The following is an 18,680-nucleotide window of genomic DNA, read 5'->3' on the forward strand; positions in this document are numbered from 1 at the left end:
AGAGTTAAACGACATTCGCGACAGAAAAGTGTGAGGAGAGAAAGAGAGGAGCGTTTCATCATATACAGGTTCACAGGATCCAACGTGGGAGTCGTACGAAAAAAAGGAAGACATTAGTGGGTGGCGCTGTTTCCAGACGGACCTAGATATTGTCCTCTGTGTTGTCTTTTGGAAATGCTACAAACAAATGAAAAGGACAGTCAGATGAATCGGGCTGCGGCAACGACTCAAGTGACGACGACTCTAAAGGCCAGGCCGCCTTCTTTTGCTGGCTATCGCCGAGGAAAAAAGAAAAGGAGCAGTAGGTGATTGTCGAGTGCCCACGTATGCCCGGCGACAGGCGAGGCGGGAAACGTAGCCGTATACGGCGTTGGCAGCGCACGTTGTAGTCGGGGGCCGATTCACCGGTCTTCATGTTTTATGCAGCAGCGACGGCCAGAGAAGCAGGTTCCCTATCTTGCGACGCGTAGCACGACTGCTCGAGGAGTTCGCAGTGCCCGTCGCCATTTCTTCAACGAGTGGTGGGGACCGCTTCTTCGTCCTGTGGACACGAGATCTTACTCTGGGCGCAGACAGCGCCTGCCGAGGGAAGGACATCTGACTGCCATTTTCAGGAGTCGCGTTGTTCCCTGCGGGATGCATTGTAGGAGCAGTTTTGTTTTTCTTCCGCGTTATATCCCACTCTGCGCGCTTCTTCTTCTTCTTCTTCTTCTTCTTCTTCTTCTTCTTCCTCTTCTTCTTCTTCTTCTTCGCTTCTGGGGAAACGTGAAACGAGAAAGACAACAGTGCTGAAGAGCGTCGTTTCCTTCTTCCCGCGAATGCGTCCGTGCCGCACGCGTGAACGACGGCGCCAGGATTGTGTGCCTTGATTGCGCACTACACTGCCCGAACGAAATGGTCCCTGCGGTGTCTTTCGAAGAAAACATTTCGCGACTGTCGCAGATTTGCCACTCAGTGTAAGGGCCTTATACTGCGCAGAGCCATGAGAAGTTTGCAGAGCCACGAGTGCTCAGAATGGCGTTTTCAAAATGTCTCGCAATACTTAGCCGTCTTCAGCTGGTTATATCTGCGGGTGAAACCACGTATATTAAAGAAGAGAGAGAGAATTAAACGAGAGAAAGGTAAGGAGGTCAACCAGAATTGTGGCATCCGGTTTGCTACCCTACACTAAGGGGAGGGAAAGAAAGATGGAAAGGAAAGCAGAGAGAAGAGCAGGCGCGCGATAACAAAAAAGATATAAACAAAAGGAAGGTGTAGAGCGGGAGTACTAAAGCCTATTCAATAGGCCACTGGCTCGCAAGAAGTTCAGTAATGCCTTAATTGGCGTTCTGTGTAAAGACAGTTCGGGTCGGCATTCTAGCACTGACTGTTCCGACAAGGGTATTTCGTCAAGGCGGGCCAACACAGTAGCTAGCGACAGTCTGTGCGAAATGTAGCGAGGGCAGCGACAAAGAACGTGGTCTATCGTTTCTTTACTGTCACACTGGCTGCAAGCACCGCTCTCTGCCATGCCGATTCGGAAGGCAAAAGATTTAGTGAAAGCAACACCAAGCCACAGTCGGCAAAGCACCGTTACCTCGAGTCGAGAGAGTCTGGATGGATGCCGAAGTCGACCGAAAAGAAATTAAAAAAAAAAAAAAAAACACTCACAGGGTCCCATATGCATCCGCCTCAGCCGAGTCGAACACGAAAGCCATCTTCTTCTTTTTCTTCAAAGTTAATGTATTGAACCTCCCTCGCCACTCTCCGAAAGCTTTCTGCAGCTAACGTGGTTTTGCGATGCCTCCAGGATCGGAGGCATTGTAAGCTTTCTGCACCCCGCCTTGTTTTGCACTGCCTCCGGGATCGGCCAGCATTTGACCAAGCAATGATGTCATGTGATGACGTCACCATATGACGTCTTGTTATGTGACACCACAGCGACGTCATTATGACGACATGATAAAGTCACAAATTCTGGCGATCTGTGACGTCTTGATGACGTCATCGCGTGATGATGGATCTTTTTTTTGCGTCACTCTTGTTGACGCCGCCGACGCGGGGTGCCGACTCAGGACGCCGGTAAATTTTCTCGTTTGTTGAGGCATTCGAGGATTTCGCCTTAGTAATAAAAAGAAAAAAAACACGTATATCTAACACACCCGATAAAATCGGCCTCTTTATCCACGTTCCTCGCCATATTTATCATGGTCATCATTTTTCGGTTATAAATAAGAAAGGTTTTTCAACAACTTGAAAATTCGCAACAGCTTTAAAACGCTACAGTTACGAAGAAGTGCAAATATGCAGAACAATGAATGGAAAATGGCTCATATTACTAGCGAAACGCATCGCGAAATTGGCCCCACATCTCAACAAATTTATTTATTTAACGCAACATTTTGTGTCCTGTATCAGTGTTCCACCAGTGTTTGAGGCCCGTGTACTTAGATTTAGGTGCACGTTAAAGAACCCCAGGTGGTCGAAATTTCCGGAGCCCTCCACTACGGCGTCTCACATAATCATGGTGGTTTTGGGACGTTAAACCCAAGATATTATTATTATTATTATCAGTGTTCCACCAGAAAGTGAAATGCAGCGCATCCTGTATCGTTGAATTATAGTGGATATCTCGGCTAGGATATTGCGAGAGGCGACTCTCCAAAAAAGATTTCAGACCCTCCTGCTGACACGACCCGCTTTCGTTTTTCTTTCTCCCTTCCTGACGCGCCTAATGCTTAGCTAAAGCGCATCGGAAAGAAATACAGTGTAGCATGCATTGGTGGCTATCAACTGAATTGTTCGATAGACGCTTTGACGAGGACAAATATAGCCAACTGCGAATAGCCCGCATTACTACAGGCACAATGGAAATTGCACCTTGTCGCTGGCAATTATCGGATCACCGAGCGCTTTGTGCCGCTGAGCGAGCGTCGTTCCGCGCCCCTAGACGCCTTTCCGTCGCAGGCTATTTGACATTAATAGGTAGTTTTCATTCTTCTAAAACCTAGTTATTAGAGCCCTCTTTGTCACGGTGCCTCTCGTACGAAATCGTGTGCCCCTCGTTTTAAACCTTTTTTTTTCTGGCTTCCTATAAAAGCGCCGACAGAGGGGGCTCCTGCTCGTGACTTTTAGTAGCCCGGGCGGTATGAACAAGTTCAACTTACATAATCGGAGTAGGCACAGAATCAACGTCACCGATCGCTTTTCCGGCCGGAACGGGCCTTCATTCTTCGATAATAACCGTAATTTCATAACGAGCTACTCGAGCGTGCTTTCGCTACTACTGCGTGCAGTCATGTCAGTGAAGTAATCGTCGTCTTCGATAACGGCTCTGTCTTCACAACTATCGTCTTCGAACTGGTCGTGTGAATACTAGGAAGTTGGTGTTACGAGTCGAGAGCCCTGCAGTTCCTAAAATACATACGATCTATAGCCGACCGCCATGCTTTTAGGATCTAAAGGTCATGAATTTGGCCATCTGCGTTGTGGCAGCACCACAGGCTCCTTTATAGTTGCGATTAGTTCATGTCTGCGTTTCGCAATCGAGAGAGAGAGGGAGGGAAAGAAGCGAGGAAAGCCGGGGAGGTTAACCAGACGCACGTCGGGTTCGCTACCCTGCCCTGGGGAAGAGGGATAAATGGGAGGAAAGAGAGACAGAAGAAAAGAGAGGGATGGTTTGCCGATAATCGAAGGGGCCTGCGCTATATCGGCTCAATAGTTATGGGAAAAATTGTTTCAGCCTTTTTAAAGCTTCGACGCTTTCGCATATTGTCACGTGGTCGTGACGTCGACGAAGACAGCAGTCGGCGTTTGCCGGTTGAAACTGTTTATTTGGCCGAACTTGTGGCCGGAAAATGAGAACTAGCAATACAGCAATACACGCTGTACAATGATAGCGGCGAACAGGGCGTCGTCCGTCGATCAACTGACAAGCGGTCAAGCGCGTCGGCTTTCATACAGGCGCTATGGAACTTTCCAGCAATATCGCTGGTGGCGGCGTTATCTCTCGACAAAGCTGGAACATTCGCGTGCGGCGCGCAATCTTAACAAAACGATCTACTAAAATCGTGAAGCTTCTCGAACACTGCTTCTCGGCCAGCGTCGAGCGTTGATAACCGTCCTTGCTGGTCAAACTCGAACACATCAAAATAAAAGAAGAAGCGGGCGTGGCATTGCCCCCCTCTGAAAAAGCATCGTCCCGATGCTTGCAACAGAACATGGAAAGGAAAAACAACTGCATACACAAATAAATTACAATAACAAAGGAAAAAGTACAGTCCCTAGGTTCGCTAACGCGCAAAAAACGGCTTAAGGCGCACGACATGGACGACTTCAGGTCGTGCGCGGCGTCGCTGGGAGTTCGTAATGCCATCCGGGACGACCTCGTAGTCAAGAGCGCCGTGACGTCGAAGCACCTTGTATGGCCCGAAGTATCGCCGAAGAAGTTTTTCACTGAGCCCACGTCGGCGTATCGGCGTCCAGACCCACACACGGTCACCGGGTTGGTACTCCATGTGGCGTCGTCGAAGATTATAGTGACGGCTGTCGACCCTCTGCTGGTTCTTGATGCGCAGGCGGGCGAGCTGTCGAGCTTCTTCGGCGCTTTGCAAATAGGCGGCAACGTCGAGGTCGTCTTCGTCGGTGGCGGTTGGTAGCATTGCGTCGAGCGTCGTTGCCGGGAACCTGCTGCGAAAAACGTCCCATGTTGTCAGGGTTCGCTCTTGGTTCTCGAACCATGTTCTAGCTGCGTCCTCCAAGGCGAAGAAGACATGCTGTAGCTTGTCTTCACTGGTCCAGGAATTGAAAAGGGCGACTCGGTCGTAGGCTTCGAGCCAGCTTTCCGGGTCTTCGAACGACGATCCGCGGAAGGTTGGCGGCTCCTTGGGCTGGCGAAAAAGGATTGGCGAAGGCTGTACGTGGTCGGTCATCGTCGCTGTGGTCGATGTTGAGATCTGCGGCTGCCTGGGTTTTTCGGGAAGGAGCCCGTGCTCTGGATGCAGTCCCTTCTGTCTTCGGCTTGTTCGACGATCCGGGACTTCCTTGCCGTCGTCCTCGTCGCGGTTTGGGCTTGGGTCAGCGCTCCGCGGTGGCGTCCGGATCATGAAGCAGCACCTCCACCAGATGTCACGTGGTCGTGACGTCGACGAAGACAGCAGTCGGCGTTTGCAGGTTGAAACTGTTTATTTGGCCGAACTTGTGGCCGGAAAATGAGAACTAGCAATACAGCAATACACGCTGTACAATGATAGCGGCGAACAGGGCGTCGTCCGTCGATCAACTGACAAGCGGTCAAGCGCGTCGGCTTTTATACAGGCGCTATGGAACTTTCCAGCAATATCGCTGGTGGCGGCGTTATCTCTCGACAAAGCTGGAACATTCGCGTGCGGCGCGCAATCTTAACAAAACGATCTACTAAAATCGCGAAGCTTCTCGAACACTGCTTCTCGGCCAGCGTCGAGCGTTGATAACCGTCCTTGCTGGTCAAACTCGAACACATCAAAATAAAAGAAGAAGCGGGCGTGGCAATATGTTCCTGTTCTTAACGTTTTTCTTCCGCTTCGTTTTGCCCAGTAAATTTCGCTTCCTCCTTTCTCTCTATCAAGCAACGGCCGCACGAGAGCCGTCCCCGATGACGCGAAGTAATCTCGACCCCCGAAATAAGAAAGAAAAAAATCCTTCGTACACAAAACAGGGAGTAAAATAATCAGGCGCTACCTTTCGAAACTCTTTTGAATGCTGCCCGAAGAAAATGCGTGGCCCCGTACACCTTAGGCAGATGAGTGGCTCCATGCCGGCGAGGGAGATATTTCTTGACGCTCGCCTCTTCTCTTCAATTCAGTGCGACGAACTTTGCCCAAGCGGCGTGAACGTGATTAAACTGAGGCATGCGATGGCCGCCGCAGTTGCGACCTGAGGGACTGGCACGCTATTCAGGCATTTACAAAACCGTGTGAGCTTGAGATAGCGCGCCCAGAATTGAGTGTTGTAATACGTAAAGAAAATAACTTAATGCTATCTTCGCTCGCGCAGGTATTTTCCCTTCGTCCGCCTCTTGTTCGCGCTATCCTGCTTTGTTTGTTTTCGTTTTTTTTTTACGCTTTGTTGGTCTTAATCTCGTGACACGCTTTGATTCTACGTGGTTCTTCAGATAAGCTGGCAATTGAAGAGAAGAATAGGAGAGAGCTTATTTTAATGCAAAAAAAGAAAAGCTCTGGATCATCGCACAGTATTTTTATAGCAAAAAAAAATCAAATACGAAGCAACTTCTTGTTTCTTTGTTCGCGTTACAGAGCAGGGCCCGTATTTACAAAAACGTCTTACGCCAAAAAATTTCGTAAGAGAATATTTCAACCAATCACGATGAAGGACATGTCATTAGCGAGGCCGGCTGACCAATGGGCAAACGCACTTAGGAAAGAGAAGTTTTGTGAATTCGGCCCCAGCTTCTTTCCAAATATTTTCTCAACTCTTGTGCGTTTATGTGCTGTTAAAGTAATAAGTGTTTCTTCGCCTCATTTTGTTACGTTAATTTAATTTTCGCGAGAAGATAAGTATAGACACCTGAAAGCATACGATGGCACTTCCTGGCACCATCCCAAATTTCCAACTTTATCGTATTACTGATGCATCCTTCACTTCAATTCAGTGGCATGCGCCTCTGTTCCCCTGCCACGATTTCTCTACCTGTTAAGTTTATTATAATTTTTAATGGAAATTTTATCTTATCAAATGGTGGCAGGCTCTTGTGAGGTGTCAGAATTCCCTGCGCTTACAATGTACAGTTTTTAGCCTTTTAGTAACGTATAAAAGTTTTCCTCGACCTAACATCTCATAATTAACGCGTTAAACAAGTACCTATATCGGCCACGATCTAAATCGTTCGCCGAAAAGCAATTTCTTTCATTTGAGTGAAACATGTGGCAGCGTAATATAGGCTGACAGAAGATTAAAAAAAAATCATTCTTTCATGCAAATTTGCTTATTTGCCGCTAACAGCTAAAGAAGCAAGATCACCTTTGTGAGATGAAAGTTTCAGTTGGATGAAGAGTTCAGCCGATTATTAAGGAACAAGATCACATGATAAACTACAGCAGCTCATTGATATTGCGGTGGCATAATAGAGTTTATTTGTCTCACCAAGCATAGTAGTGTGAAAGCAAAGCCCGCCCAACTACCCGCACCTTTTTTCTTTGTACTGAAACCTCCGTTCCAGCCCATGATAGTGATGTCCAGAATTCGATGGTGTCTTTTCGTATTTGTACCTTTGTGATTAAGGAATAGTTTGGTTGAAACTATGCCCCAACACATTCAGTCGCATTTTATGACTTGAAGAGAAGATGATGCGGGAACATTAGAAGGGGGCGTCATACAAGTATATTGTTCTTGCTCGTTTCCTATATCCCTATATTCATTTTATCCTAGCGTGGAAGCGACTTCTCTCTATTTTGGCATTGAAGAAAGGTAACTTACCGATGCAGCACAGCCCACAACAATGTATTTCTCTAGTGCACTTATAAAGGTAGTCCGTGAACATGTTCAAACATCCAGAAATTAATTGTGCATAAAAGTTACCGTAACATATTGCAAGAATAAGGCTGCGCATGGGTGATTCAAAAGATTCAACGCGAAGTTCGCGAAAAAGAAAAAAAGGAAGAGCCACCATAGGGCTTCTGCACTACAATGAGAGAAATGTAATTAAAATATATAAAAAACAGACTCGAGCGGGTGAAAGCGCGCGGCTTTGCCTTTTTGCATTCTTTTTCTCTCGAAGCTCATCGTACCGCTTTCGGTGCACTTCAGCTTCAATTAGTGGCGGCGGAAGTGCCCGGACGCGCCTAGGAAGGACAGTAAATGGCCAGCGGCCATGCTAGAAACGAAAAAAAGAAAAGAGAGAGGGGCAGTTCCACACTGGCTACCCATTTTTTGTCCTTTCTTGAATTAGTAGGCGCTTCCATCGCGGGGTGTATTTAATGGGAACTGAACGACCAAATGATGGCCGCAGACAGCAAACAAACAAGACAAAATGAAAACTGGCGTTATAACCACACGGGCTAGTATTCTAAGGAAAAAGATGGTCAAAACACAACGTGAACAAGCAAGAAGCAAGAACGGCGTGGTAAAGTGCCGTTGGAGGCTGACAGCTTGTAGATTGGCTGTCTCCGGTGATGCAGGACCGCCAATGGTGCACCGTGAGTGATCGGGCACTGCGAACGACGGCTGGTGAAGTGGAAGGACGCTGGCCATCGCCACATTGCCAGCGCAAACTCATTTCGTTCCGGAAGAGCGCCTGCACCTGATCGTTTTACTTGCTTATTCCACGTAGCACACGTGTGAAATCCTTCAGAATTGCGACCGAACTGGATAAAATTGGAAACCGGAGATGCGACGCAAAATACGCAGTGATGATTGATCGATTCGGTGGATTTCATACCCTAACTCGGCCACCTGTTCATGGGAGGTGCCTTAGCGGGAGGTTTCGTATTACCTTTGACCTGCCGAGATTTTTCCGCGTGAATCTATATATATATATATATATATATATATATATATATATATATATATATATATATATATATATATATATATATATATATATATATATATATATATATATATATATATGCAAAAAGACGTTCTCGCGTTTGGCCTCTAACGAAACACGATCGCGGTGGCTTGAGAATCGAACCAACGACCTTGCGTTCAGTTACGGAGCGTTATGCAGTTGAAAAATGCTAGGAGAAGAAAAGAAATATTGTAAGAAAATGAAAGTGAATTATGTTAAGTGTACACGCCTCAACAGCTAAATATGATGCAACAGCTTTCTTCACTGAAGGAAATGATGTTGAGGATAGACGACATGCTCGCGAATGCTGACCCACCAACCGAGAAATAAAAACACATACATTGTTGCTAACCTACTGCGCACAGGAGACAGGCACGCGTGGACAGACTATGGTGTTAATTTTACTGTATACAGTAAAATAAACCTGAGCGGTCATCTGTGAGATTGTAATATCTGCACCTTGAAATGTTGCTGCGTAGCATTCCTGATACATTCGATGCAAGGGTGACATGGGTAATTTGCGTACTAATACGAACCTAAAAGACGAACATCAAATGTAATGCGTACCTTCCTAAACGAAACTATAATGCACAGCAAAATTATTCTGCCACTCCGAGAAACTCATTACGCCCTGACGAGTAGCTATACACCATAGCGGAAGTTACGACGATACAGTTAAGCCTAATGTTTTCGGCAGCATAATTAGGAAGAGGTACCATGCTTTCTCATTTGCATAGCGTAACCCTTTTCAGTAAATTAAAAAAAAAGAAACGTAGTGTCGAGGACGAGTGCTGCATTTTCAAAGTGAATTAGCGGGTGCACAGCAGCATGATGCCGAGACAACAACGACAGGATAATTATGCGCCGGCTGTCGCTTATCGATGACGGCGAGGAAATCAACGGGTCGGAAGTGCACGAAAAGGCCTGTTTACAAATCTCTAACAGTTAGGAACGCCATTTTTTTGTAAACGGCAACGTAAACGAAATAACTTTGTTTGGAGCTACGGGGCCTGATTCTGCACCGCGGGTCAAACAGTGTTCAAAGAGCGAGGACTGTTTTATTTTTCGCTTATGAGCTGCGTAAAGCGAATCAGCAGTGCGGAAGTTTGAGATCTGTCCGAAAGTGTGGCATCGGATATTGGAGGCCGGCATCGAGCTTCATTTCCGGGCAGCAAGAACCGGTCTTCCGGCGGTAAAGCTGGCCTGCGCGAAACCTCGCATCATGGCACTGCAGTCGTGTATTACCAGTGCACGGAGCATACCGCGTTCACTCGTCTATGATTGGCCGACGCAGCGAGGACTAACATGATGAAACGGAGCAAGCGGCCAGTTTACGAGTGGGAGCAGCCTGCGCGTCCCCGTGTGGTGGTTGATTCTGTTGGTTGATTCTGGGGAGGGAGAATAGACAGCGGCTCTGTACCACGGTTCTGGTGAATTTGATAGAAGTATAAAAGCGAGAACAGCATATTGACACGCGTAGGTTTTTTTTTTTCCTGTTTCGTGTACGGTGACCGCGTTTCAACGGCTAAAACTTTTAAACGTGTTACTGCGTGGCGTAATCCGCGCCTCAATGCTTCGGGAAGCTTCTGGAACATTGTCGACGAATCTGATCGGATTATTTGCGCAGTGCGAAAGGCCGTGCGCATTGCAGAGCCTACACGAGCACCAGAGATCTAAGTTGGTATGTGCGATGATCCATGTATAAAAATTACGCGTTTCACTCACAGGTCACATTCTCCACTACCTCGATCGCTGATATAACTGTGCTGTTTTTGTTTTATTTAGACGTAAACACACGGGACGGTGGGCTGCGTATGAAGCGGCAGTCCGTATACCATGAAACTGGTTAGAATGAAAAGACAAACAAGAAAAGAAAGAAATAATCAAAAGCGCTGGGCTCATGCAGTCTGGAAGAAGTTTCCTCACAGGAGATCAGTGAAATGGTGACGAGTAGGGCACTTAGCAAAGATGAAGAAAAAGTATCTAGCGCAAAGAAATGGAAACGATGGCGCTGCAATCGCGTTCCTGACAATGTGCACGAGATTGAGTGTCATAGTAGAAGGGGGGGGGGGGGACTTCCTACGCTTGAGAGGTTAGCACAATGGGGAGTCGTTCAAAATGACCATTGTCCCAATTGCGGCTGATGGGAGACGACACAGCATGCTACGTTCGAGTGCTCTGGGGCGAAAGGCGTCTGGCACATGCTGCAACGCCTCTTTGGCATTCGCATATCTCGAATGAGAACTGAGCGGGGGCTTTTCGCACGGCTGGTCTTTTACAGTAACCTTGTACGTACTCTGGCGGCAACGCTGCTCAGCAGAAGCGCACCTCAAGCCTCATAAAAGCGCGTACCCCAAAGTCCAGAAAATGCGCCTCATTGTGTGGAATTACCTCGATGACCAGCTGGAAAAACATGGCGAGGAGGCTTTCCTTCGATGATGGCACACAAGTTTCTCTAAAGTAAGGAAGGTACAGCTGGAGTTTCCAGTTTTCCCGTGCTAACAGAGCTCCCACTCTAGTATACATGCATGTGGGATAACCTCCAAAATGTGAACAATTTGATCCAGTTTATTGTTTCTTTAATTTGTGAGCATTCGGATATACAGAGATAAATCAGAGTTTTAGTGTTAATCTGTGAAGAGCATATATTGTTTTACTGGTTTTGTTTGTTTATGTAGAAGTTTCATATACAATAAAACTTCCCCTTGTATGTAGACGTACGATCGTCAGCGTGAGTAAATTGGTTCGCTGGGCGCAGGTTCACCCAATAAACAGGCAAATCTCTACCGATTTGGCAACTGCGTTCTTCGCCGTCACAACAACGTGACAGTATCATTTTTTTTATGCAATTCACTGATAACCTGTGCAATAGCAAAGTTATCGGCCAGTTAACTTGTGACAAAAGCAACCTTGAATGGTGACAACGTACTCTCTGCCGCGAAAGTTTACAGGATCTACAGCGCGTGGCGGAGTGACGCAAAACTGCATTGCTGCGTTACCTACCGTCACACGGCGTGCTGTTGATGCCAACGAGCTAATAGCGAAGGCCACGGCCGACAGCATAAACACCATGTCGTGTGACGGCAGGTGGCGCAGCTGTGCAGTTCTCCGTCGCTCCGCCACGCGCTGCAGATCCCGCAAACTTTTGCTACCGACAGTACGTGTCGCTATGTAGCGAAGCTGATAATAAGTAGATTTATGTGGCTTATCAAGTGAAAAGGTTTCAAGCACGTTCTTCCTGCTACTCCATTTCACTCAACGTAAGCTAAGGTGACTATATTACAAGAATACAAATTCACACGTAAAACGAACGAAAATAAATAGCGTGAGATTTACGAAACAAGCAATCAAACCATGGTTCGAACGTACTCACATTGAAAGAAATAATATGAAGCTCACAAGGTATAATTCTACATGCTGATGAAAACGAAGCCAAAACAAAGCTCTTCTACATTTTGGGACCCATTTTGTTGTTTTCTCTTTTTAGGCTGCCATGCTTGCTGACCTCATGGAAGCCAGTCAGGGCACGGAAGCTCTTCAACCATGACCTCCAGTGCGGGCCTCCTCATGGACACAGCCAGCAGCACGGTCGCGTCTCGATTTCTCTACGGCAGCGTCATGTATGACGGGGGCCAAAACACGACCTCATCGCGTCTCGCTTCCTTCATGGGAGACGCCAACGACTCCAACGTGACGGTGACCCTGGGCAACTCCGTCGTCGACGGCGGTGTCGCAGGCGGCGAAGACGCCGTCTTATCAATCGCCGTGCCGCTGCCCGAAGCCGTGGCCACCGTCCTTGTACTCTCGGCAATTGTGGCCGGAACGGTGTTCGGCAACGTACTCGTCGTGCTGGCCATCTTCACCTACAGACCTCTTCGCAGCGTTCAGAACATGTTCATCGTGTCTCTGGCCGTCGCTGACATTGCAGTGGCGCTCCTGGTGATGCCTTTCAACGTGGCCTACTCCATCATGGGTCGCTGGGTGTTCGGCTTGCACATGTGCGAGCTTTGGCTCACCTGCGACGTTCTCTGCTGCACGGCGTCCATCTTGAACCTGTGCGCCATAGCGCTGGACCGCTACTGGGCCATCCACGATCCCATCAACTACGCGCAGAAGCGCACGCTCCGGAGAGTGCTGCTCTCCATAGTGCTGGTGTGGGGGATCAGCGGGCTCATCTCGGTGCCGCCCCTCATTGGTTGGAACGACTGGCCCGAGCAGTTTGACGAGACGTCACCCTGCCAGCTGACCGAGGAACGAGGTTACGTGCTCTACTCGGCCACTGGTTCCTTCTTCGCGCCCCTGCTCATCATGACCATCGTGTACTTCAAGATCTACCTAGCCACCAGGCGACGGCTTCGCAAGCGTGCCAAGGCGGTGGCGGCAACGCTACAGGTCAGTCTCGCAGTGTATTTTGTGCGAGCATGCTTTTGATCGGTTGAACAATGTGTTTGGAATTTGCAATGTCTATCGTATTTATTAAAGATACTGTAGCAGTGTAAATTCCATGGGCTGTAATAACGAAAAAACTTCATTCCAACGCTGTTCCCTCTCGCGCTTCGTGAGTGGTGCGGATGGAACTGCGCCTATGTTATCGCACGGTATAAAGAGTGCCATTAAGTGGTAAATTATGAGAAAAGAATGGATCATGATATCATGGAGGCCTGCTTGTCGGGGGCGTGATAAAACGTACTCGCAAATGATGGAGCGAAAGGCGTATACTCCGTTGCCTTCAACAGCTGCGACAGCATGTTCCACCGCTCTCAAGATTATGGGTTAGGTTCTCTGCCACGGCGACCACCTATTAAGGGGGGTGAAATGCAAGATCATCCGTGAGCGTTGATTTAGTTGCACGTTAAAGAACCCCATGCGCTCAATATTTAACAGGTGACCCCAATACGACTTGCGCTACAATTTTATTACTTCTGGGGTAAGTGAAATCCCCCAAAATGTATAAATTATTATTTTTTATTGCCATAGCAATTATACGGACACTCTCGGCTTATTTTTGCCGTCACTGTCATGCCCCGGATATCTATATGTATGTATATATAAATAAAACCAAGAAAGAAAAATAAATCAGACGAAAAAATTGTTGCAGCGCGGCACCCAGGTTTGAACCGGCGACCCCACGCTCCTCAGCGCACATCCGCTTTAAACAACTCGGCCACGCGCCAACGGTTGTGCGGAATAATAATGGTGAGCTATTTATATACACCATTTACCGCTAGCGGTATGCAGATTTTGGAGGTGTTTCCGCGTGTGAAGTATCACCCGCGAGATTGCCCGCACGGTGCACTTTAATGCAATGATATATTTTGCTTGTGTTTGAAAATTACGCTTGAGACGCGCACTAAAAAAGTGGTCCATTTCTATACCCACACGTGATGTCGAACACCGGGTAAACAGTGCGTCGAACGCCACCGCGCGGCAGGAGACGCGCAGGGGCCACTCCACGCGCCGCAGTTTTGAAGAAAACAAAAAGTCACAGTTTCACCGCAAGGGTGAACTAATGAATGCGATAGCAACGAATTGTAGTGTTATACGAAGTGAGGCTGGCAGCATAGGCGTGCGCACAGGGAGGGTGGCAGGGGGGGGGGGGGCGCCGCCCCCTCCCTAATCACCTAAGAGGGGATGTGCAAAATCTGCCCTGTACCTAAGAGGGGGCTGGCGCAAAATCTGCCTCGTACATTGACTTAATAGGAGGGGGGGGGGCGCTGCGATGAACCTTCGCCTCCGTGATGGAGTACGCTGCGCACGCGTATGGCTGCCAGCTAACTGTTTTGTATCCGATCACGCGTAACTACAAAACGCTGATGGAAGAGACTACGGCCGCTCCAGGGAGAGATGCTCTCCGCATAGTCACTTCGCGTTGAGATCGCAGCACGTAGAAGGGTCTACGAGCCGCCCGCTGTGATGGCTGTCGGGATAGCGCGCGCGCCAGCGATCGCGACCGCGCCCTTAGGTTCAAAGTTCAAAGTTGCTCCTCGCGTGACAACACCCCCCCCCCCTTTCGCGTCTTTTCATGCTCGTCAGACGGATCGTTTCTGGTCTGCTTGGACGGCAGGCCTCCCAAGCGGGGTGATCTCATCGCATGCACCCTCCGAGCGACGGAAATGGGCCGGCTCGTTTGATCTCTGCTTCGGCCGCGTTCGTCGGCCCCACTCGCGTGCTTTTTACTCGCGGTAGAACATACGATGCGCGGTGGGATCTTATCAATTTGGACTTCATACAGGAGGGACATGACAGCGACGGAGACGGCAAGAACTTCTCGAGATTGTCTATATAATTGCTACCGCAATAAAAATTCGTAAGAGTGTTGGCTTGTAGCACGCCGCTCAAACACGAATAAGTTACCGGGACAGTTGTTAGTTCGCACTCGTCCTCTGTATAGCTTTGCGTTCTCTTCGACCGTCGTTCGTTGTGTTTGAGTGTCGTTAAGTGTCGAGCTGTTGCCGTTGTTAGTTTGTGGTCATCTTGTGCGTGTTCGTTTCGTGAGTCGTTTGCGGTTGATGGGCGTGCTGCAAGTATCGAGCTGCTTGCTCTTCTTCTTGCGACTTTGTAATGTGTTGCTATCGCATTTATTGCTTCGGCTTTGCGGCGAAACTGACTTTTTTCACTCTCGCGCAGGTGAAGCCTTCAGCGCTAAACGTACTGCCACCTGCAACTCACGAGAACTCGTCCGCGGACTCGCCACAGACCGAACAAAGCCCAATCGATCCGGACCTGGACAGCGTGACCGCGATCCGAACGGACGACATTCCGGACATCCGCGGCAAGACTCAGCAAAACGGCGGCAATGGCGCCGCCAACATAAGCAGCTCGTGCCGGGCCACTCCTAATGTGAAGCAGTACATGGAGGAGCGCCAGCGCATCTCGCTCTCCAAGGAGCGACGGGCGGCCCGCGTGTTGGGCATCGTGATGGGAGTGTTTGTGCTGTGCTGGCTTCCTTTCTTCCTCATGTACGTCATTTTGCCCTTCTGTCCGCAGTGCAGCATCGCACCAAAGACGGTCAACTTCATCACATGGCTCGGTTACGTGAACTCCGCTCTGAACCCCGCGATCTACACCGTGTTCAACAATGACTTTCGCAAGGCCTTCCTCAAGATTCTGTGTCACCGTCGCAGATGAGCGCCCTAAGTCTACAGTGTGGTTAGCAGGCTCTAGTTCAGCACGCGTACGTACCATGTGGACTTGAGGACACATAGGCCACGCTGTATTTGCACGACGAGGTATCTCTCTGAAGAGCAATTTAGTGATTTGCGTGACAAGTCGTTTTGCTGATGGTCACTTTCTGAGCAGGTTGGTCAAAGGAAGAAACAGGTGTTCTTAAACAGCGCGTTCTCATTGTTGCCGCGTTGAGCAGCGTCGCGGTGTCTTCCAAGTTGTAAGGCGTGACTGCGGCAGAAAGAGCAGCTTGATCTTGTCAAACCGGCAAATTGACTAATGGAAGCTGCCTTTTTTTTTAACTGAACCGCGTCAGCTCGCCAAGCTGTCTCGGGCGCGTTGGGAACGGGAGCTTTTGAAATGGCTCAGGCAACCGAGAGCTAAAAACTGTTCCTAGTAACAGGAGTAAAAGATTAGCCGGTTCAAAAGTATGTTTCGAAGCTTGAATTAATTAGTTCTCCAGACCTTGGCATCGTTACACCTCATAACAGGATTTGTTGTCTCTAGTAAAGAAACAACTGCAGTTACACCAAGGTTAAACACACACATTACGACTTGTGCATTTACATAACCTACGTTATGGTTAATTGCTTAACCAAACATCTAACGGTGAGAATGTTTTCGACATCACCAAACGTATCTTGCATATCGTGCAAGCTGACAAAGATCAGCTTTATTATAGTGACACACCTGTTAAGCAATGAGGTGCCTTCAACACCTAACGGACGCGATTTCGACCGTGAGATGAGAGTCGAGCTGTTTTCAAGATAACCGTGGTGCTCACTGTACTCGACGTTTCATGCATGCCCTGTTTATCTGTTGTAGTGCGAAGTTGCCTGTAGGAACTTTGACAGTAATCCTGGAAACATTGTACAGTAGTTCAGGAGTGCTCGTTGAAAGCATCAGAACGACCATACTCGTCGGATGCTCAATGCTATCTTAAGGCAGCTGTTCGTCTATCTAACGCGATTGGAATGAAAAATATATTTGTGACATATTTGTGAATCTCCCTATGTAAGTTCACATCCAGAATGCTCGGAGCGAATGAGTGTTTGAAAGTGGTTGATGTCACTTTTCGACTGAAGTGCGAAAGGTTTGTTGTCGATGTTTTTTTTTGTTCATTAAGCAGGATCGAACTCTGATTGTTCCATAGCAAGAACTTTGCTCTGCTAATTATTTTAAATTTTGCTAACAACTGTCCATCTGAAACGCATTCGATAACTAACTGTTATAGCCGACCACACGGCTGCCTGGAACGTTTCACCATTTTTCCTACATGAGGCCCTACGACAGATGCATGAGATATGCTTTAATATCTTCGTATATGTACGTGCATACGTTTGTTTAACTGTTATTTGCAGGTATGGTAGACAAAACCATGTAAATCATTAGAAGTACACGGGCCTACAAAATGTACAGAATTGATATGCACCGAAGAAGTTCGAATATGTCGGGGCTTATAAATACGTTTCTCGGCCCTCAAGTTGAGCTATATACTTGAGAAGCACAAGGCTCAAGATGTGAAAAAGGCTCCGTATTCGTCGCCTAACGCCACAGCGGTCGCTGTTTCATTCATGCTATTCAGCTGCGATTTATATTTTTTGGGGAGTGAACTGTTGAACGCGAGATTGAGTGTATTGACGTGCGTACGTGTGTTCATAGTTGTTAAATGTAAAGTCGTCCAATCACAGTGGCTCCCTCGTTGCTCTCCGGTGCAAGACCGAATGACGCATTGAAATCTTGACACCCAATGCATGTGTGTCACGTCAGCAGTCATTTGCCTGCAAGTTATGCGGTTGTAACTTTGTTGAGTGAAAAGCACATTTATCTGTTTAGTTTGTCAGTGCCATTCATGGCACCTAACGGTGAAGCACGTGAAGAGTAAAAATCATCGGTTTAGTCTTGCTCATGCATTTGAGTTTTGCAACGTTTAGAAGATACCTCGAAACACTCCTCTTGCATTCGACTCTCGTTTAATCACTGTATTCACAAACGATGGCTGCATTTTCATATTTAAACCATCATGCATGTAAAATTTATCTTTCGAGTTAGCTGTGACTGGGATAACGTGATATCATCCGTTGCATTACTTTAAAAGAGCACGTATTACGTGTCCACAAACAACAATATGTAGGAGCATAGCAATTCTGTGGCCACAATATTAACTGGTAAGACAACTTAATTGTTGCATTACCAACATGAAGAGGAGTTAAAATGCAAGAAAAAGTTCAATGTCTTAACAAGGGATGTCATCGTGACAGTGTTTACCATTACAGTGCAAGAAGCAAACATTTGCGTAATACATAGCGTGTGTGGAAAAGACAACTATTGTCGCTCATACTATTGTCTCGCGGCCATGATTTTGTGCTCGCCTGGAAGAAACAACACTGATCATGTGGAAGAATAAACACCTCATACGTGGTTCAAAGTTGTTTGCTTCTCGATTTTTGTTGTTGCTTCTGTCATTGTCATGCAAGGCTAATTTTGCAACAGTCATTACCAAAGGTAAGCTGTTTGTTTTTCCTATACTTTTATGTGTTTCGCAGAGTACCTAATTTGTGTGCGCTGGTTTTAACGAATGTTCTCGTGTCTTTTTTTCCCGTTCTTATGCGAATAAACAGTAGCGCCTAACTTGTAAAATTATTCTTGATCAGAGGCCCCATTACACACAACAAATCTCTTCAAGGCAACGATATTTTAAAGTTGACATGAAGCATATGGGAACACGAACAACGGACGGCTGCGAAAATTCTGCCATGTGTCGCTTGCCTACACTGGCGCTATCCTTGTTCTTGTGCAAGACCAAGTACAGCTGTAATTAGGTGTTTTTTTTACCATTAAATAACCTTTGTTGGAAATCAGCAAAAGTTTCATGTTTGATAAATCAAACGCCAAAAGCAAGCACACCAGATTATTTAATTACATTATGGTACCTCGCGCTGCAAATCAATATAAACGGGGGATATGAAAC

At 47.5% G+C, this 18,680-nt stretch overlaps 1 protein-coding gene across 2 annotated transcripts in view; it reads left to right on the top strand.

The window, feature by feature from the left end:
- LOC119383501 (tyramine/octopamine receptor) overlaps positions 1-18,363 on the top strand; it is a 96,677-nt gene extending 78,314 nt beyond the window's left edge. For both annotated transcript variants that reach the window (XM_037651669.2, XM_037651670.2), the window contains 2 exons: positions 12,033-12,937; positions 15,173-18,363. In XM_037651669.2, coding sequence (XP_037507597.1) covers positions 12,089-12,937; positions 15,173-15,673 — 1,350 coding nt within the window. In that variant the 5' untranslated portion in view covers positions 12,033-12,088 and the 3' untranslated portion in view covers positions 15,674-18,363. The remainder of the gene's footprint in view (positions 1-12,032; positions 12,938-15,172) is intronic.
- The last annotated feature ends 317 nt before the right edge of the window (positions 18,364-18,680 follow it).

Source organism: Rhipicephalus sanguineus, chromosome 2 (assembly GCF_013339695.2).
Source record: "Rhipicephalus sanguineus isolate Rsan-2018 chromosome 2, BIME_Rsan_1.4, whole genome shotgun sequence".
Lineage (NCBI taxonomy): Eukaryota > Metazoa > Arthropoda > Arachnida > Ixodida > Ixodidae > Rhipicephalus > Rhipicephalus sanguineus.